The sequence below is a fragment of the Myotis brandtii genome, unplaced genomic scaffold (assembly GCF_000412655.1).
Source record: "Myotis brandtii unplaced genomic scaffold, ASM41265v1 scaffold155, whole genome shotgun sequence".
In the NCBI taxonomy this organism is placed as follows: domain Eukaryota; kingdom Metazoa; phylum Chordata; class Mammalia; order Chiroptera; family Vespertilionidae; genus Myotis; species Myotis brandtii.
Window position 1 is genome coordinate 2430032 of NW_005355621.1, and position 21786 is coordinate 2451817.

General features: G+C 41.7%; 1 protein-coding gene and 1 pseudogene across 1 annotated transcript in view; one reads left to right on the forward strand and one right to left on the reverse strand.

Annotated features, from left to right (window-relative positions):
* Positions 1-26: 26 nt before the first annotated feature.
* Positions 27-493, reverse strand: LOC102249389 (annotated as a pseudogene).
* Positions 494-6175: 5682 nt separating this feature from the next.
* SLC41A2 (solute carrier family 41 (magnesium transporter), member 2) overlaps positions 6176-21786 on the forward strand; it is a 66143-nt gene continuing 50532 nt past the window's right edge. Inside the window, exons 1-3 of the mRNA XM_005861669.2 lie at positions 6176-6459; positions 16433-17158; positions 19947-20054. Coding sequence (XP_005861731.1) covers positions 16604-17158; positions 19947-20054 — 663 coding nt within the window. The 5' untranslated portion in view covers positions 6176-6459; positions 16433-16603. The remainder of the gene's footprint in view (positions 6460-16432; positions 17159-19946; positions 20055-21786) is intronic.

Genomic DNA, 21786 nt, shown 5'->3' on the forward strand with positions numbered 1-21786 from the left:
CTTATTTATTACTTTTTTTTTTGACCAGCTAAGTCTGTGCTTTTATTGGCTACTGGAGAGGGATGAAGCGGGAGGAGTGGGTGGCTCTGATGCCTGGCCAGCCGGTGGTGATGGAGAACTCACCCAGGTAGTGGCCAATCATCTCAGGCTTGATTTCCACCTGGGTGAAGGCCTTGCCATTGTACAGGCCCACCATGCTGCCCACCGTCTCTGGCAGGATGATCATGTCCTACAGGTGCCTCTTCATCACCTCGGGCTTCTCCAGGGGTGGTGCCCCCTCCTGGGCCTAGTGCAGGCGCTTCAGCAGCCAGTGCTGCTTCCTCAGCAGGCCAGTTCAGCTGCCGCAGCCGTGGGGCGCCATGCAGGTGCAGCAGCTGCTCATTAGACAGGTCCACCAGCTGCTCATAGGGCATGTCCAGCAGCTGGTCAAGACCCACGCCCAGCAGGCGAACTTGCACAAGGTCCACTGCTGCTTCTGCTCCACTTCTGCCATCTTGTCGGTTTTCAGGAAGGCTCTTATCTATTACTTTTAAATTAAAAAAATTAAAAGTGTTCAGCATAAACAAAATTTCAAGTAATCTAAAAATGTGCAGGATTGAAAAAGTGAAAATGGTATTTCAAGCCCTTCTTTACCCTACCCAGCAAGGCCAGCCCGACTCTCCTGAGGTCAGTGCTCTGAGCACCTTGGTATCTGTCCTTCCCGACTTTTTTTTCTAACTCAGTGCTCCGAGGAGGGGTTTCAGAGTCTTCTCAAGTGAGGTAAGGTGGGAACTGAGAGGGTGAAAACCAGGGTGCTTCAACTGAACCTTGCTGCTTTTACCTGTTTTATAAATTGGGATTCACATAAGATTTAATTTAAGCAGAGAATTTCTCCGCATTAAAAAAAAAAGTTAAAAAACAATTGGCCAGTGTGGCTCAGTTGGTTGAGTGTTGTCCTGTGCACCCAAAGGTCACCAGTTCAATTCCCCGTCAGGGCACATGCCCAGATTGCGGTTTGGTCCTTGGTCGGTGGGGTGCCTACCAGAGGCAACCAATTGATGTTTCTCTCTCACATCAATGTTTCTTTCTCTCCCTCTCCCTAAAATCAATCTATAATAATAAAAGCCTAATATGCTAATTAGACCAAGGTCCTTCCGGACTACTTTCTGGATGAAGCTGGGGCTTCGAGGGAAGCCTGGGTCCCAGGTGCCAGAGGGAAGGTGGTGCCGGCAGCCAGGGGAAGGAAGGTCTACTCTTGCATGAATTTTGTGCATCGGGCCTCTAGTAAAAACATACTAAAAAGAAAATGAAAACAGCTGGTCTAATTTATAAAATGTCCTAAGTCCCCTACTCAGCAATTCCAGATCTTCCCCAGGTTATCATTTTACTGCTTGGTCACAAGCCTTTTGTAAAAATGTGTAATTATAATGATGATAATAATTAGCTTACATTTATTGAAGGCTTGATCCACTCTTCTAAGCACTTTATATGTATTAACTCATTTACTCCTCACAATAACTCCATAAGGAGATACTTTTTTCATGAGGAAACTGAGTTGTAGAGGTGTAGATCCCACAGCTAGTGAAAATCAGAATTTAAGCCAAAACAGTTTGACTTGGGAGCCCAAGCTCTTAACTACTATCAATATCATTAGCGTGTTGACACTTCTTGACATTTCATTTTCTGGAAGCAAATAATTTCTCTTAATTTAAGTGTGAAGATCTGATGAATAAGTCACTTGAAATTCCCTCATAAAATCACTCAATGCAAGTAATGTAATTTATTCATCTAATGCAGCGGTTCTCAACCTGTTGGTCGCGATCCCTTTGGGGGTTGAACGACCCTTTCACAGGGGTTGCCTAAGACCATCGGAAAACACATATATAATTACATATTGTTTTTATGATTAATCACTATGCTTTAATTATGTTCAATTTGTAACAATGAAAATACATCCTGCATATCAGATATTTACATTACGATTCATAACAGTAGCAAAATTACAGTTATGAAGTAGCAATGAAAATAATTTTATGGTTGGGGGTCACCACAACACGAGGAACTGTATTAAAGGGTCGTGGCATTAGGAAGGTTGAGAACCTTCAAACTGAAGGGTAGCAAATATCCCAGTAAGCTTTGTGCAATTTCAAACATAGCATAAAGCATTTGCCAGTGATTCCACATGAATAATACAACTTTGAACAGGCAGTTAATATTCTCTTTTTCCAAATGTCATTCATTGAAATCTGTATACTCAGGTATGGGATTTTGATTGTGCATAGATTTCATAATCTGAATTCAGACTCGCACTGCTCCTTAGAACAGAACAGTCCTGTCACAGTCCCCCGGGGACATTGCTTAATGGACGGTCTAAGCATGTGTTTGAGCATTAGTAAAGGAGCACCAAAAGAGAGAAAAACATTGGAATAATGTAATGTTTTGTAATTTTTGAAGAAACAATGAGGTCATCTTTCTGGAAAAATCATACCCCTGTGACCTGTATTTTATTTGGAGTTATTATCATTTTGAATTGTGAGTGGTGGATTGTGGGGGAGACATACCATCTATGAAATGGTAACCTGGCCCTTCCTTGGAGCTTGGTGGGGCAGAGACAGTCATTGAGTCACAATCATCTAACAAATACTTACACTATAAATGAAATCATGGCTGTGGAAAACATACAGCAGCATGGTACTGGTCTGAAAGCATTTGTGATGTGCTAATTGAAGGAAGGCTGTTGCCTTTTATTTATTTACTAGAGGCCCGGTGCACAACATTCGTGCACTGGTGTGTGTGGGGGCATCCCTCAGCCCAGCCTGCACCCTTTAGCAGTCCGGGAGCCCTCGGGGGATGTCCGACTGACAGCTTAGGCCCACTCCCCATGGGCCTGGGCCTAAGCGCAGTTGAACGTTCTTAGTGCTGCCGTGGAGGCGGGAGAGGCTCCCGCCACCACTGCTGAGCTTGCCAGCCGTCAGCCCGGCTTGTGGCTGAGCAGTGCTCCCTCTGTGGGAGCGCACTGACCACCAGGGGGCAGGTCCTGCATTGAGTGTCTGCCCCCTGGTGGTCAGTGCGCATCATAGCAACCAGTCATTCTGCCATTCGGTTGATTTGCATATTACCCCTTTATTATATAGGATTTTATCCTCACCCAAGGATATGTTTTTTTTAATTGATTTGAGAGAGAGAGAGAGAGAGAGAGAGAGGAGAGAGAGACATCAATGTGAGGAAAACATCAATTGGTTGCCTCCTGTACACACCCTGACTGAGGATCAAACCTGTAACCTAGGTATGTGCCCTAACCAGGAATCAAACCTGCAGCCTTTTGGTGTACGGGATGACATTCCAACCAAGCAAGCCTCTGGCCAGGGCAAGGCTGTTGCCTTTTAGTTGTACAGAGGAACCTTGGCTCTCAAAATTTATTCCGGAAGGCTGTTTGAGAAGCGATTTGTTTGAAAACCGAATCATTTTTTCCCATTAGAAGTAATGTAAATTGAATTTGCCCCAGGCTCCCAAATGATTTGGTTTTAACCTTTCTTATATACAGTATGTCTGACCTAGAAACAAATACTTCTTTTCTCAAATTTATCTAACCACTCCCTCTCATCCTTAAATGAATCACTTTCAGCACTTGTTCCAGGGGTATCTTTGAGGAAGTCAGTATGCAGCATCTTTGCTTTTACGCATGTCATCATGTGTAACGCTATCATGGGCTAACTGCTTTTTGTTTACCCAAATCAACAACAGTTTTTCTACCTTTTCAGTTGCCTGTGATCTTTGTTTCTTTCACACCCTTAGCAGCATTAGCACCCCTGATGGCCTCTGTATGTTTTAAAAATAGTGCTAAAGCTCCATTTCACCAGCAGTGAAAGCAAAACAGAACAAAACACAAAAATATTCACAGTTTCCTGAGATGTTAATAATGTGAGGTTTTGTGGTAAACTGACTCATATTCTCTTCTTTGTTTGTGGCCTGAGAGGCACTTTTTGTCATGCTGATGTATCGGCAGGAAAGGGTTGTCAGATCACGAACTGAATTGTTCAAGATGGGAGATGGAACCGAGGGTTGACTATATTTTTCTCACTGGGGAATGTGTGGAGAGGGAAAAAGTAGAAGAGAAAGAAGAACATAAAAGAGAGAGAGAAGAAATTCTAGGGCTCCTGGGAGTTTTAGAAATAGTACAGTTTTAAGTAGCCATTAAGAATAGCTTTGTAGTCCTGGCCAGTGTGCTCAGTGCTAGCGTATCAGCTGGGCGAACCGAAGGGTCTGGGGTTTGATTCCTGGTCAAGGGCACGTACTTGGATTGCATGTGTGGGAGGCAACCAGTTGATGTGTCTCTCACATCAATGTTTATCTCTCTCGCCTTCCCTCCCTCTCACTCTCTCTGAAAAAGCAATGGGGAAAAAATCCTCTGGTGAGCATTAACAAAACACACACACACAAACAATCCTCACCAAAAAGGTTTGTAGAATAATATTATGAGGAAGCATTTTTGATACATTTTGAAATGCAAAAAGTAGGATGCAAAATACTATGTGCAACATGAGCCCTTTTTTGTTTTAAACATATTTATAATAATAAAAGCGTAACATGCAAATCGACCAAACGACGGAACAGCAGAACGACCGTCCAGATGACCTTCCAGATGACCACGCTATGACATGTACTGGCGCCAGGCCAGCCAAGGCGGGTTCGATGCGATTGTTTTGGGGGGGCCCCGGCATCGCCCCATGATCACCCCACAGAGGGAGGCCCAGGCCACCCTCTATGGGGTGATCAATGTGGGGGGGCTCTGCCATTGATCGCCCCAAAGAGGGAAGCCTAGGCCACCAGCCAGTGGGGCAATCGGTCAGGGGGCAGAGGGGGGCGTCCACGATCACCCCAAAGAGGGAGGCCCAGGCTACCTGGCTGGTGGCACTGCAGCAGGTGGGTGGGGCCTCCCTCTGCACAGCGATCATCCCACAGAAGGAGGCCCAGGTGGCCACAGAGGGAGGCCCAGGCCACCCGGCTGGTGGTGCTGTGGTGGGTAGGCAGGGCCTCGCTCTGCAGGTTGATCGATCTGGGGGCTCTGCGATTGATCGCCCCACAGAGGGAGGGCCAGCCAGCGATCACCCCACAGAGGGAGGCCCAGGCCAGCCAAGCAATCGCACCCCACAGCTGTTGCCCGCAGCGTGAGGCGACTGGTGGCAATGCAATGCCGCACCGATGGCAAGCAGTGGCAGCGGCGTGGGCGGGGCCAGCTGCCTGCAGCCGGGGGAAGGAAAACCCTGATAGGCCCTGATTGTCGGCCAGGCCTAGGGACCCTACGTGAGGGGTTCCGGATTATGAGAGGGTGCAGGCCAGGCTGAAAAAAAAAACCCCCCCCCCCCCCCCCCCCCCCCGTGCACGAATTTCATGCACTGAGTCTCTAGTATACGTATATAGAAAAATATGGAAATGTCATTGTATACATCGATATGTGATCAGTGATTATATCGGATGGTGGGTTTCCAGAATAAACAATTTTTGTTTATCATTGGCTTTTTTTCTTTCTTTTTCTTTTTTTTTTTTAGTTTTTGCATTGGACACATATTGCTCCTGTGGGAAAAAAAAAGGAAAAACAATCCTATATAATAAAAGGCTAATATGCAAATCGACCAAATGGTGGACCGACCAGTAGCTATGATGCCCACTGACCACCAGGGGGCAGACACTCAACGCAGGAGCTTCCCCCTGGTGGTCAGTGCACTCCCACAGGGGGAACACGGCTCAGCTACAAGCCGGGCACATGGCTGGCAAGTGCAGCAGCGGTGGGAGCCTCTTTCTCACCCCCGCGGCAGCTGGACATCCCCCAGGGCTCCCAGACTGCAAGAGGGCACAGGCTGGGCTGAGGGACCCCCTATCCCCCGCCACGAGTATGCCAGTGGACATTAGAAGCAGAGTTTCAAATGAAGTATGAAAGAAGGGTATAGTCAGGACTTTTTTATGAGCAAAGACCATTAGTGACAACTATGATGCTTTGGGGTGGCTTTGAGAGTAGTTTTGGCTTGAACTGCAGGTTGGATTTAGAGCTGTTCAGAAAATGGCTCCTTTCCCCGCCCTCCCACCCCCACCCCTTTCCTTTCTTTCTTTTTTTAAAACTGGCATTTGAATAGAAGAAAAGTGTGCAGCCCTGACCAAAGGGTAGAGGAGAGAGTTGATTGCAGGGAGTAAAGGTGGTGAGTTAGGTCATTGTTTCAGTTTGATGCCAAGATAATTGAGTAACATAACACCGGGTGCCTGTAGTTGATCTGATCTGCGTGTAGTCTCTGCTAGTGGGTTTGCGCGCTTGAACCCTCGTTGAGCCCTGTGTACGAGGGGACACTCCTGAGCGAAAGTGCAGTTTGGGGAAGGTAGGTCTGGCTTCCTTTCCCGGGGAGAAGATGTGCCAGGGAGGGGAGGAGGTGGGCCACCTCCCGAGGAAGACCTCAGTGCCGGAGCTGCCCTAGTCATCACCGATGGAAGGTAAGGCCTGCTCACCCGGGTCGCCGGCTCCAGGAGAGGGGACAGGAAGGGCCATGGGAAATTAGAAGTAAATGTTTGAAATGCGGCAGCTGAAGATGGTGAACCGCTCCTAATCTTAAAATGTAGAAGAAACATTATCACCTGACAGGTGGCAAATCGTTTTGGTTTTTTCCCCTCTCACTTTTCTTACAAAGAAAGCTTTGTTTTTCTTTTAAACTTTGACACATTAACTTCCTTTCTTCCTTTCCCTTTTCTTAAAAAGATTTTAGAACTTTGAGCCCCGGCCAGGGTAGCTCAGTTGGTTAGAGCGTTGTTCTGATTCACCAAGTTTGCAGTTTCGATCCCCGGTCAGGGCACATGTAAGAATCAACCAGTGAACACATAAATGGAACAACAAATCGATGTTTCTCTTTCTCTCTCAAATGAAAATTAAAAAACAAAAGAAAAAAGAAACTTTTGACACACTGGCATCCTTTCTGCACCTTAAATTTCTGGAGGCTTTTATTTTCAGTTTAATTATACAAAGAGTCAAGTGCATATTTTAATAGGTCCCAGAAGTGTGTTTGCATTTTTAAAATTGCATTCTTTCTAGGAGTAGAAGAATGTATTAGGGGTAAAAGTATGAAAGTATACTTCTGTATAAGTTCTGAGTAATAATTTCTACTCATTTGAAATGCTGAGGAACTCTATCTAGTTTCTAAATTTAGGTATTTCAGATTATTAAGTACCAGAGAAAAACAGTAGGGAAATGTTTTATTATTCTTATGTTCACTATCTTTTATACAGTGTGTTGCATCAGTTTATAAAAACAATGCCTACAAGAAATATTGGTTTCAAAAAAAGAATTATAAAACCAGTACCAAAGAAAATAAAAGTAGTATAATGTTAAGCTTAATAAATTGATCATAGATTTGAGTTTCAGGTTTAGCTGTAAATTTCCTTGCTGCTAACGTTAAAAAAAAAGGGGGGCGGGGGCTCAATCTTTATTACAGAAAAATAAAAATACAAGTTTTTAGTAGCATGGCTTTCTGTAGCTGTAATTTCTAAATAAGGATTCAAGAGGAGGTGTTGTGTTCTTAGTGGTTGTTTGCAGGAAATGAATGTCATTTACATGTCAATTATGAGAGCAAGTTATTAAATGTTGGGTAGTTTTTAAAAAAATAAGATACAGGTAAGCAATGTTTAAGATAGAATAAGGGAAATCTACTTTTTTGTTGTTGTTTAAAAGCAGTTTCTCAACTTCAAAACAGAGTTCTCTGATTGGACAACTCCTTTGATATCCAGCCATTCATTGAGTTGTTTCAAACAAACTGATCTTTCCGGCAAGTGTTTGCTGCCTGTATTCTTTTTTAAAAAAAAATCTATTTTTGTACTGCTATCAATTGAACCAGAATACCTAGGTAAATGAACATTTTTTTCACATGTTTCAGTTGATTGGTTTGATAGGGGCTAGATATAAATCTAACAGATGGCACTTGGCAGGATAAACTGTACTTTGTTTATGGAATACATTTAGTTCCAGGACACACACCATATTTACTCTGTCAACATTTTCTCAGTAAGTGGAAATGGTGTAACTGTAGATTGTAGTTTAGTTGATTCATTGTCTTGTGTTTTTTTTTATGTATATTTCTTCCAAACAAAGCATTCTTTTAAAACTTATTATTATTTTAAAGTGGAGTTGAACATTGTGATTCTGAGAACAAAATCATTTGTTCTGGGTCTGGCTTCTTTTGAAAAATTATTTGTGCTAATTGAGGATTTATGATACAGAAGGTTTATTAAACCCACAGATGATTTCTCTGGCTTTACATGAATTCTTTGCAAATATTTGGCTGTCTTTTAGGTATATAGAAACTGTAGGATTGCTAAATTTCATGGCATTAGCCTTTTGTGTCAGTGGGCAATCCTAGAAATGAGTGATGGATTTATGGAATCAGCTTGCTTTTGTATGTCAGTAGCCGAATCATGTCAATAACTTTCCAAGCTTTTGTCTTTGTTAGAAAACATTAAGACCACCAATTTCACAGCAATCCAGAGTGACTGAAATGGCAGTTAATTGCTTTTTCACTTTTCTCCCATTTTTAACTTGTTAAGAAAGTTTTACATCACTACCTGTTAGCGAAATGAAACCTATGTGAGTGCTTGAATTCAGTGCAAGTAGACAGCTTCCAGTTTAAGCCAAAGAAGTCAAGGTTTTTTAAAGAAGCTGACTCTGTCCTGGCTGGGTTGCTCGTTGGTTAGAGCACTGTCCCAATATCGCCAAGATTTCAGATTTGGTATCTGGTCAGCGCACGTAGAAAAATCAGCCAATGAATTCATGGATACGTAGAACAACAAATCGATGTCTTCCCCTTGCCCCCCACCCTTACTCTCTCTCTCTCTCTCAAATTAATTTTTTAAAAAAGTAAACTGTATTTCAGCCAAAAAAAAAAAAAGGGGGGATGGAGATACTTCCATTCCACTTTAGAAGTGAGCCTTTTAATTAGGAAGGACAGTATTTGTGAGGTAGGATTTCTTATATTTCAGTTTCCAAGCACTTTTAAATGGCTGAACAATGATAAAAATTATAGGATAAGGTAAATGACTATAACTTAGCTGTGCTTGGAGCCATTTGAGACTTAGACCTCATACGGTTTGTGGGCCAGTTCTTGACTGGACCTACCTTCATTCTTTAGAATTGCTACCGTGGGATAGATAGTTCCATTTTCTTGGGTAGCTAGAGGAAATGGGCAGAAGACATCCACACCTTTTTTTTTTTCCTGGTCATACATTCTTAAGGATACCACGACTTACATCTCTTCCCAGCAGCAACAGTATATTTAGAGTTCAGGAGATTTCTTTTACATCACCATATTGATTTTTAACTTTTGGGGTTCAAGTGATCTATTAAATATCACAGGAAAAAAGATCTCACCTGTGCTATGTGAGAATTGGCAGTGGAAGAAGACCAAATGGACACCTTTTTTTTTTTTAATCCTCACCTGAAGATATGTTTTATTGATTTTAGAGAGAGGAAGAGGGAGAGAGAGAGAGAAACACTGATGTGAGAGAGAAACATCGATCTGTGGCCTCCTGTTTGTGGCCGGACCAGTATTGAACCCTTAACCTAGGTATGTCCCCTGACTGGAAATTGAACCGACAACCTTTTTTGGTGTATGGGACAGCGCTCCAGTGAGCCACTCAGCCAGGGCTAGATGCCTTTCTTTAAAAACAAAACAAAACTAAACAAAAATACCTCTTTTTTTTTAAAACTGTAGGAAAATTGCTAGCCGTATTTTGAGCACTTAATTTTGACTCTTCTTTCCTCTCTGTACCCTTAATCCTACATTTTTTTTTCTTTTTAATCCTACATTAATTTGGATAGATTTCTTTGTGTGGCCTCCTGTTTGTGGCCGGACCAGTATTGAACCCTTAACCTAGGTATGTCCCCTGACTGGAAATTGAACCGACAACCTTTTTTGGTGTATGGGACAGCGCTCCAGTGAGCCACTCAGCCAGGGCTAGATGCCTTTCTTTAAAAACAAAACAAAACTAAACAAAATACCTCTTTTTTAAAACTGTGATAGGAAAATTGCTAGCCGTATTTTGAGCACTTAATTTTGACTGTTTTTTCCTCTGTACCCTTAATCCTATATTTTTTTCTTTTTAATCCTACATTAATTTGGATAGATTTCTTTGAGGTAATATACTTTTATGACCTATTGAACAGGTGAAAGTTCTTGGGTGTTGGGAACCATTTGGTACAAAGTGTAGAAGTAGGAAAGCTGAATAAAGCAAATTTGAAACTTGGGAAGAGTAAGAATAATTTAGCTGGCTTAGGTAATCTAGTAGAAAACATTGAGTCAGTATGAAATAATTAGTAACCAAAAATAAGCAATGCAGGGAGCTCAGTGGATGAGAATGATGAAATCAAGGGGCTAACAATGAGAAATGATTTTAATAATAGCTGTAGGGCTAGCTCAAATGGAGAAAGAGAGTTCTTTAATATGATTCCATAGTCAAGGGCCATGACCTGCAGAAATGGGACTAGGCTGTCCTCATGGGTTCTGATGACTTCTCAAGGGAGAAGGGTGTGACAATGAGGTCATGGGAGGACGGCAGAAAGCGTTGTCAGAGTGAACACGAGAAAACCGAAGGGATGATTACGTAAGAGCTGTTTGGCATACGTGCTGAGTGGTGATCTGAGGGTAAATTCTTCAGGAAAAGGGATAAGAAATGCAAAAGCTGAGGAGTTCAGACGATGAAACTGATATCTAAAAAGCTTTTAAAAATAGCTTTTGCTTGAATGGAAGGATTTAATCATTGAGAGAAATTGGTGAGGTTGGGATCTTTAAAATGAAAATAGTTGAAGAAAACTGAGCAGCCATAAAGTCAACTTGCTATTTGAGTGCTGCAAAAAGCAAGTTAAATAGACACGATCCTTCTTAACAAACCTGTTATACAATTATGCGGTTAAGTACTTACTGGCTAGTATTCAAAAGAATATACCAATGTTCTTTTTTTTAATAGAACAAGGAAATAATTTGCATAATATAAGTTAAGGTCTAGTTTTGTTTGGCATGATCTCCCTGAAAGCTATTTTAACTGAGCATATATTACATCTCATTTGGGAACTCGCTATATTTCAGTAATAAATAGAAACATAGAAGATGTGTTCAAAAAGAAAATAAAAGGAACAGAATGCACACTTGCAGAGGGGCAAAAGTAAGAATACGTGATAGTCACAATTAGACTTCTAGGTTATTTTGTGTGTGTACACATGTATGTGACAGTACTGTGGTTTTATGTTTATTTATATAAATCTAAAATATCCACCTGATCAACAAGTTTTGTGATTTTTTTTCTAAATGTGATAATTAGTAGTAATACATTACATAAAAGCCTTTTTATTGTTATGGGAAGATAGCAAAGTATTAAACTAATACGTAATAGTCACAGTTAGACTTCTAGGTTATTTTGTGTGTGTACACACGTATGTGGCAGTACTGTGGTTTTATGTTTATTTTTATAAATCTAAAATATCCACCTGATCAACAACTTTTGTGATTTTTTTTCCTAAGTGTGATAATTACTAGTAATACATTACATAAAAACCTTTTTATTGTTATGGGAAGATAGCAAAGTATTAAACTCCCATATACTGCATTCAGTAATCCGGCATGATATAGACCTGCTCACTCACAGCTCTGCTGGATTGTTCAGGTGATTTAACCTTTGCAATGGAACAGAATGCCTACTCCAGCACAAGGGGTAGGTTTTCTTGGAGATACCACTTTAGTAAATCAACACACATAGCATACACTTCTTTTTCTTTTAAAAATAAAGAATTTTAGTAGTAATGTTTTTTGTTTTTGTAACCAAATTGAATTCATAGGAAGTGAAGTATTAGTATTTTCCTTTAAGTCAGCGGTTCCCTGACACATCTCTGTAGCCCAGTGCTGGCCCATGACAAAACTTTCATAGGGAACATGGAGTTTTTTAAATAAATTTAAATGTATTCAATGGAAAGACTATCTTTTTGAGATTTTGTCCTATCTACATTTTTTTGTGTTAAAATAGAAACTGAATTTTAGAGAAATATTTAAAAAATATTTTTTGATTATGTGTATACATTTTTTTCTAGTGTATTGATACATAATTGACATATATCACTGTATGAGTTTCAAGTGGTCCATGGTGTGCACCTGTAGTAAGATAACTTCTACCAAAGTGCGTTGTTAAAAAAAAATTAGCTATTTTTATAGAAACACCATTCAGACTAGCTTAGTCAATGAAGGGGTTTTATTGGCTCATGTAATTGGGAAGATAAAGGGTGGGATGGGCTTCGAATATGAAATAGAGGTTCTAATGATATTGCTTCGCTCTGGTTCTCCTGTGGATCTTCTATGTAGATGGGCTTTGCTGCAAGTGGCAGTGCTGCTGGTGGTGGTAGAGGGGACCTTTGGGGAGGAAGACTTAGTGACTGCTTCGGAATGATGTTATTCCAGAGCGAAGTGAGGAAACTCCCAGAGGCCTTCCCCTCTTAGCCCTGTAAGTCATTCATTCTTTGTTAAATTAACTCTTCCCTTCATCGCGGTTATCACAAATTATCTCCTTTCTTTGCTCGCCTGCTTGTTTTTCCTCAGGAGCAGGAATGGTGCCTGTGTTGTTAATCATGTAATCTAGCCGGCACTCAGCAGAGAGTTACCCAACAAACCTATGAAACTGAGGGGAGGACTCAGATCCTGCTCAAGCCACCTGTCAGCGTGTGGTCTGGAGGGTAGGGAACTGTGGTTGACAGACCTACCAGAACCTCACGGACTAGGGCAGCGGTTCTCAACCTGTGGGTCGCGACCCCTTTGGCGGTTGAATGACCCTTTCACAGGGGTCGCCTAAGACCGTGGTCGGCAAACTGCGGCTCGCGAGCCACATGCGGCTCTTTGGCCCCTTGAGTGTGGCTCTTCCACAAAATACCGACTTCTGCGCATGGGCCACGAAGTTTCAATCGCACTGTACGTGCGCGCCCGCACGTGGTATTTTGTGGAAGAGCCACACTCAAGGGGCCAAAGAGCCGCATGTGGCTCGCATGACGATTCATAACAGTGGCAACATTACAGTTATGAAGTAGCAACGAAAATACTTTTATGGTTGGGTCACAACATGAGGAACTGTATTTAAAGGGCCAGAAGGTTGAGAACCACTGGACTAGGGGAAGGACGGTTTCACACAGGAAATGGAGATACCATTAGCTAAAAAAACTGAGAAAGTTGCTGAGCAAACAACAAAAATACATGTCCATCATTTGTGCTTTATGTTCTTTAAACATAGTTTAGTATTTTACCCGACTGCCCAGGCTGCTGGGTAAGATGATGCGCGCTCTGCAGTACACGAGGGTGCGTGGCTGAGGGGATGGAGTGGGCTGAGCTGCAGCCCAGGGCTCCACTCACAAGCTTCCTTTTTCCGGGAGGCGCTCTGGTTTTGACTTGACACAAAGGCTCTGTATGGTCTCTGTGCACAGCGGCCCTGGTACAGTACTTACCTCCCCATCTAACCACGATAGCTTATGCTGAAGTAAGAATACTACTAATAGGAACAGAAGTATGAACTGGACGTGTCTCTGCATCTGGATCCCAAAGGCCAATCCAGAGTAGACTCTGTGCTTAGCCATGTCCTGCACTATTCTCAGAGAGATGACTCATCTTGGGAAACCCCTCCTTTCCTTTCCTTCCCTTCCCTCCGTCTTTCTGTTGATCAAGTTTCCCAAGAGCGCATTTTGAGCTTTCTGAATTTTAGGGTGACTGAATGGCGATACCGGGACTGTCACCCTTCTTTCTGGCTCATCTCCGTTTCTCTGCATTTCCATGTTGATCGAGCTGATAATTCTGCTTCCTGAAGAAGAAGGAACTGCTTGTATCCATCACTTGCCCTTCAGTGAAAACGATTTGTCTGAAAGCTCAGTCTCTTTGAGGTGTGTTTTATATTTTGTCTGATTAAATATGCCTCGGAGGCAGTGAAATGCTCATTTTTTAAAAAAAGAGGTGAGTGGGTTGAAGGAAAAGAAACTCAGTCTGACTCACTTCGGGCTGCCGGGAATCTCCTAAGTCCCAGACATGCAGCCTGGCCTCTGGTTACGCGGGAGGTTCTCCGGCAGCAGCCCAGCCTTATTCATCTCGCTTTCTGGGGCTGCTTGGTTTCTTCTCTGCTTCCCCCGGACGTTGTTTCCATTCATCTGATTTTCTCTAAACACGGACTGACTGTGTGTGCCCATCAATCTGCAGGTGGCCCAAACTGGCAACTGGTATTTAATCTACTCGTTGGATTCTCAGTGCAAGATCACAGGAAGCTTGCACCGACATCACCTGGGGAGCTTAAAAGGAAATATTTATAGGGTTCAGACATAGAATTCTCAGTCAGTAGGTATGGGGTCCTAGAATCTGTATTTTAAGAATGTTTCCCGCCCTCACCGGTTTGGCTCAGTGGATAGAGCGTCGGCCTGCGGACTGAAGGATCCCAGGTTCGATTCCGGTCAAGGGCATGTACCTTGGTTGCAGGCACATCCGTAGTGGGTGGTGTGCAGGAGGCAGCTGACCGATGTTTCTAACTCTCTATCCCTCTCCCTTCCTCTCTGCAAAAAATCAATAAATATATTTTTTAAAAAAGAATGTTTCCCAGTAGGACTATCCAGACGCCTCCAAAATCATAAAAGGGGAAGAAGGAAAAGGAGGGAATGATGATATAGATGAGCACACCTTAGCATCCACTTGTCCCCTATCCAAGAAGAAGAGATGGATATTCTAAGGCATTGAAAACAAATATTGAAGAATGCAATAATTTTCCTTAAAAGCAGCAGTACCGACAACAACAGTTCTTCGTCTAAATTGGTGGGTGGGCAGTCCATTCAGGCGGTGGGGCCATCTGTCCCTTATCAAGTCAGTGCCAGTTCCCTGAGAAACACCCGAGGCCCATAGAGCCATTGTGATAGATAGCTTTGACAGCATTTGCAGCTGTTCAAATAGGCTCTCTACCCGGGCAGGTGGGTATGATCTTGCAGCTTCAGTGCCCATCAGTCTCGAACTAGCAATAGTAAGTATGTGCTTGTGTCTTAGTTCAAAGTCTGTGAGAGAATCTGGTCACTGGCCAGCCGATCAGGGGCCCACTCTGGAATTGTGTGTCAGAGCAGACTTTGAGAAGGGCATTAAGTGGTAAGTGTATTACGAGCTTTTTTTTGGTTAGCTTGCAAAATAGAGGGTTAAGTGAATATTTGTGATCCCTTTTCATTTTGGTTTTCCTCTAGATAACGGAGGGATTATATTCCTACTAGAGGCCTGGTGCATGAAATTCATGCACTGGGTGTGGGGAGGGGGGTCCCTCAGCCCAGCCTGCACCCTTTAGCAGTCCGGGAGCCCTCTGGGGATGTCTGACTGACAGCTTAGGGGAGTGGGCCTAAGCTGTCAGTAGGACATCCTTAGCACTGCCGTGGAGGCGGGAGAGGCTGCTGTCACCACCGCTGCACTTGCCAGCCATGAGCCTGGCTTCTGGCTGAGCAGCGCTCCCCCTGTGGGAGTGCACTGACCACTGTGTATATTAAGATATAAATAAAATGCCCAGCCAGCATGGCTCAGTGGTTTAGCGTCAACCTACGAACCAGGAGGTCATGGTTTGATTCTCAGTCAGGGCACATGCCCTGGTTGTGGGCTGTCATGTAGGAGGCAGCCGATCAATGATTCTCTCTCATCATTGATGTTTCTATCTCTCTCTTCCTCTTCCTTACTCTCTGAAATCAATAAAAACATATTTTTAAAAATATATAAATAAACTAACATGGTTTACTATTTAATGTGTTTAAAATATATTATCATATGCCTTACCTTTTATTGTGTACTGACATTTGTAAAGTGTTGTAGCAGTTTGATTCTGAGATCACCCTATAGTAATGGAAGCTATCACTTGATTTAATAAATTTGTCCACTGTATAACTTCAGGGACAGTTGAAGATATTACATAGGTATTAGTTACATAGAATATGCAAAGATAAGAAAATTTATAACCGAGATTGAGCACAGAAAATAGCTATGTAGTATATTTCTGCATACAAAGCAGTTATATGGCACAAAGCAGTTATGTGTTAAGCCCAAGAAGTATAATGTATCTTCGGGTTGGTTTAAGAACATATGTGTTTTATTTTTTTAAGGCAAAAGGATTTATTGTGAGGGTTTTAAAGCAAACTCAGCACACAAAGTGGTGAGAAATACAGTGTGGTGGTTAAAATCAAACCTTTAACATCAGAACTCGGTTTAAAATTAAAGCTTTGTGCTTGACAGTTTCATGAACCAGGGATGAAAGATTAAAACTTATTTATAAAATGGGGCTAATAATACCTATCTGATGGCAATGTTGTGAGGATAGTGTTTTATATCTTTAATTATGAAAATCTTAAGTATCCACATAGTTCATCTGCTTTTTAAAAATTACCTTATCTTTTCTTTTCCAGATTCCATCCCTGTGTGGAACATCTAAACAACTTTTATTAGTGGAAACATTATTTTGCTACAAAATGAATTCAGCATCTTAATTGAAACCAGCATCTGTGTGGTTCTGATTCATCTGCTATGGTTTATGAAGCTTCAGATCTAAGGAGTACAGGGTCTTTTGCGATGACAATATGACTAATAGTAAAGGAAGATCTGTTACTAATAAAACAAGTGGTGGTCCAAGCAGTGGAGGAGGTTTCGTAGACTGGACTTTAAGCTTACATACAGTTCAGTCCGATAAGTTTTTAAACTTATTGTTGAGTATGGTTCCAGTAATTTACCAGAAAAACCCGGAAGACAGGCACAAAAAAGCGAACGGCATTTGGCAAGAGGGGTTATCAGCTGTGGCACAGACGTTTGGTACCAGATCTGAGCCACACGTGGAGTATCACAGAGTCCCGGAGCCGTCTTTCCATGGCAATAATGGGCACACGCCATCAAGCTATAGCCCAAAGTACGACGACTATGCCAACTACAATTACTGTGACGGAGGGGAGACCTCCGAAACGACCGCCATGCTACAAGCTGAGGAAAGGCCCAGTGACGGCGAGGAAGATGTCATCGTGGAAGCAAACCAAAAGCTGCCGAAGGAATCCAGCGGCATCATGGCCCTGCAGATCCTCGTGCCATTTCTGCTAGCTGGCTTTGGAACCGTCTCTGCCGGCATGGTTTTGGATATAGTCCAGGTAGGTTTTCGTCTTTAACTTAACTGTCTTTGTTGTTCCAGGTGCTTTATGCAGGCTACGCATTCATCTCAGACACCTTTAGATTTCAGTTGTCCCATAGTAGAATGAACTGACGCTGACTCTGGGTAGAGACTTTGCTCTTTGTAGGTGTTTTCTTGTTTGTTTTCCTCTAGAAGTTCTAAGAGAATAGTCTCATTCTGACCAGGACGTGAGTCTTCATAAAGTTTTACAATAATAAAGTTGGCTTTGAACAATATAGAGCAGTGATGGCGAACCTTTTGAGCTCGGCGTGTCAGCATTTTGAAAAACCCTAACTTAACTCTGGTGCCGTGTCACATATAGACATTTTTTGATATTTGCAACCATAGTAAAACAAAGACTTATATTTTTGATATTTATTTTATATATTTAAATGCCGTTTAACAAAGAAAAATCAACCAAAAAAATGAGTTCGCGTGTCACCTCTGACACGTGTGTCATAGGTTCGCCATCACTGCATTAGAGTGTTAAACAAAAGATAAAAAGTCTTCCCTATTCCTCATCTCCAGCCCCAACTCTCTTAACCTCTGGAGGTCACCTCATTCTGAGTTTGTTGTACATGCTTGCAGACTTTTTTCTGTGCACATGTATATACACATTTGTGCAGAGGTGTTGTTTTTTTCCAAACATCAAAGTGAAATGCTGTATATATATATTTTTCTGGAACTTACTGTCATTGCTTAATATTACATCTTGGACACCTTTCCAAATTAGTAACAGAGATATTCTTCATTTTCAAGTGAGTGCTTGATGTTCCATTGTATGTCTACACCAGAATTTACTTACTCATTCCCCCATGCTGGTGCTATCATAAATATCCTTATAAACATGTCTTTAGACTCTTTATAATACCATTTTCATCAGATAACTTTTTGTGTTACTTTTAGTAAGTTTTTGTTTTATTTTAGCCATTATATCCCTAGCAGTGTCGTTATTATTATCTGCTGTTATTGATCATCATCATCATCACCACCACTGCCACACCATCATCTTTGAAGGATGCATCTCCCCACTAGCACAGCAGAATCCTTACCCCATCATGAAACAGGGACAAGAACATGTTTGTTACCTTTTGACAGGGTAAGGGATCCAGGATGCTACTGGAGTCCCAGTGCTATTTTAGGCCCATCTTTAATTGCAAGGGAGGGCTTTCCTTGAAAAGCCTTTGGACCAGGGTTTTACCAGAGACTGATCTGAATAAACATTTCCTAAACTCTCTTTCGGCCCTCGTTCTACAGCTGTTTAGAACAACCTCTAGGGAAACTTTGGGGACAAAGTGAGTTTTTCTTTAATTTAGCTGATGGATTTAAATTTTTTTCCTCATCTGTCTTCGTATTAATCATGGCTGTGTTCTTGATTATTTTTTGGCATAAATTAATATGCTTAGTTTATAAAGTCTCTTACTGGGACAGTCACCTCTTAATAGCATTTGTAAAATAGCACTTTGTGTTAAGTCATTTGTATAGTCTTTTCAGTTCATAAAGTACTTTAATAGGTGTTACTTTCATTATCATGGTATTTCCCAAAGGTCTAGACAGAGCAGATAGTATCTGCATTTCATGGATGAAGAAATTGAGATCTGAAAGATTCAGGCCTCATCCAGAATCACACAGTCAGGTCACGAAAAGATACGTGCAATAGGCCTTCCCTTCCCCTGGCTGCCGGCACCGGTTTTCCTCCGGCACCCGGGACCCAGGCCTTCGCTCTGGCTGGAGCCGCCTTCAGCGCCTTCGCTGCTCTGCTTCGTGCCTACATATGCAAATTAACTGCCATCTTTGTTGGCGGTTAATTTGCATATCTTGCTGATTAGCCAATGGGAGGTGTAGCGAAGGTACGGTCAATTACCCTGTTTGTCTATTATTAGATTAGATTATTATAGATGCTCTGCAACCTTTTTGCTTCAAAACCTCAAACTGGGACCAGAACATGGATGACTCAGAACTCCTGAGGTCAATTCTGAGTCTCATTTTTTGACCTTGGGAACATCATTTAACCTCTCTGAATCTTTATTTCTTCACTAGAGGCCCAGGCACATTCGTGCACTTTGGGGAGGGTGGACCCCTCAGCACGGCCTGTGCCCTTTTGCAGTCTGGGAGCCCTCAGGGGATATCTGACTGACAGTTTAGGCCCCCGCTCCCCATGGGGAGCGGGGGCCCTAAGCAGCAGTTAGACATCCTTAGTGTTGCCACAGAGGCACTAGGGGGCAGCTCCTGCATTGAGCGTCTGCCCCCTGGTGGTCAGTCCGTGTCATAGCGACTGGTTGTTCCACCGTTCGGTCAATTTGCATATTGCCCTTTTATTATATAGGATTTGTGAAATTAGATAAATAATATTAATGTAGTTTTCCTGTGGGGTGGTTGTAATTAGTGTTGGAACCAAGATTCAGACCCATGTTACCTGGTTCTTGAGTCTGTGCTCTTAAGCATGAGTTACACTAACTTTTGCCATCAAAAAGGGATAAAGTAAACTTTAAGGGTGGAGTGTGTAGCAAGCTAGATGTATTTTGGGATGCAGTGACTATCAGCTATCACTCCCAACTCTAACTGGAGCTTCTAAAGTAACTCAAGGCTTCAGAGCTATGGAGAACGGGGTTAAGCTAAATGTTCACTGATTAAATGACCCGTGTTGTCATTCAAAATGCAAATGCAACGTTGGAAAAAAGGCTGAGATTTTTTAGAAATGTCTTTGTTCTGAAATGTTGTGTTTTTTTTTTAAGTGTCAGCAAATTCTATTTTTGTTTTCCTTACAGCACTGGGAGGTGTTCAAAAAAGTAACAGAAGTTTTCATTTTAGTTCCTGCACTACTTGGTCTCAAAGGGAACTTGGAAATGACATTGGCATCTAGATTATCCACTGCAGTAAGTTTTTTCCTGCCTCAGAGTATGTATGTTACCTATGCTGTTTCCATCTGTTACGGAGAACCTGTATCAGGAAACGTTTTTTCCCTGTCTGTTTGATACATTTCTAGACCTCGGGGCTATGCTAAGTATTTCTGCTTGATAGTTCACCCGGAGTGTCCTCTGGGTTGTCTGATCTGAAAATGACAGGCCCTCCTTATCCCGAGAAGCAGTAGTATACAGCAATATGCGTGCGTTATGTTTTAAGAACTGGTGGATCACCTCGGTAGAACCAAACCCAAGAGGCTTTTTGGCGGGAGAAGAGAGTAAAGAAGAGGTCTTTAAAAACAAAAGTGGCAGCCTTTAAGGGAGAAGAAGGTTATTGGGATGAGAATTAAAAGGTGGCTTTGATTTCATTGTGTTGGAAAATGAACTTTGTTCTGATAAATATAGTTAAGCATACAAGCATTATGCAACTTGGTAACTTCGCAGAAAAGTGGAAATTTTGGCTGGCTTACCTCAAAAAGAAATTTTTTTTTTTTTTTTACAGAGAGGAAGGGAGAGGGATAGAGAGTTAGAAACATCAATGAGAGAGAAATATCGATCAGCTGCCTCCTGCACACTCCCCACTGGGGATGTGCCCACCACCAAGGTACATGCCCTTGACTGGAATCGAACCAGGGACCCCTGAGTCCGCAGGCTGACGCTCTATCCACTGAGCCAAACCGGTCAGGGCAGAAAATATTTCTAAAAGCAACATTCTCACGCATTATCCAGGATTCGTTTCTATTCAAATAATAGACTAAACATTAGTTTTGAAATAGGCCATAGTGTAGGGAATATGGTTAAAAAAGGAATATGCTGCAAATTAAATGTTGTTTAATTTGATCACGTTACCATTAAAACTGAATAAAGGTGAGTTCACTCTTTCTTAAAACAAAAAAAGGTTTTTATTGATTTCAGAGGGAGGAAGGGAGAGGGAGAGATAGAAACCTCAAGGATGAGAGAGGGAAAGATCAAAACATCAATGATTGATCAGCTGCCTCCTGCATGAGCCACACCGGTTGGGCTGAATTTACTATTTATTTTTTAATTTCAAGTTTAGTTGTTTGGGCATCTGTATTTTATATTAGATATTTTCCTCAAACGTCTGGTCATGTCTGTTTGTGTGTTCATATTTAAGAGAGAACTCCAAAGCTGATTAGAAGCTTAGTGTATCAGTCGTAGCCTTCACTGCAGAGTGATCTAGTTGGGCCTTTCTTTCTTTTTTTTAGTGTTGAATAATTCAAATAATTTTATTTTCTAAATCCAACTTTCGTACAAAAGCAAAACACGAGTGTGCAGACTCACGCTTACATGACAACCAAATTATGAGTTATTTGTACAGAAAACATTATATCTAACTGATCAGAAAAATATGCTAATATTCTTCTTTTTAAAGAAGACCAACAAGTTAATAATTTACTTGTCAGGTCCCATTAACATTGTCCTATCCTTGACTTTCTTTTTTTTTTTTTAATTTCTTTTTTATTTTTCAGTTTTAACTATGTAGCAGTTCTTAATTTATCTTTTAAAAATGGTTTTGCCAGGAATATGATACTAAAACAGTCCATTGTTAAAACAGAGTACTCAATCTCTTATAGCATATACATTTTTAGGGAATGAACATTATTCTAATGATACTTAGTTCTCTGGTTCCTCCTCCAATTTTTTTTATTGTCTAAAGTTTTACATATGTCTTCTTTTACCCCAA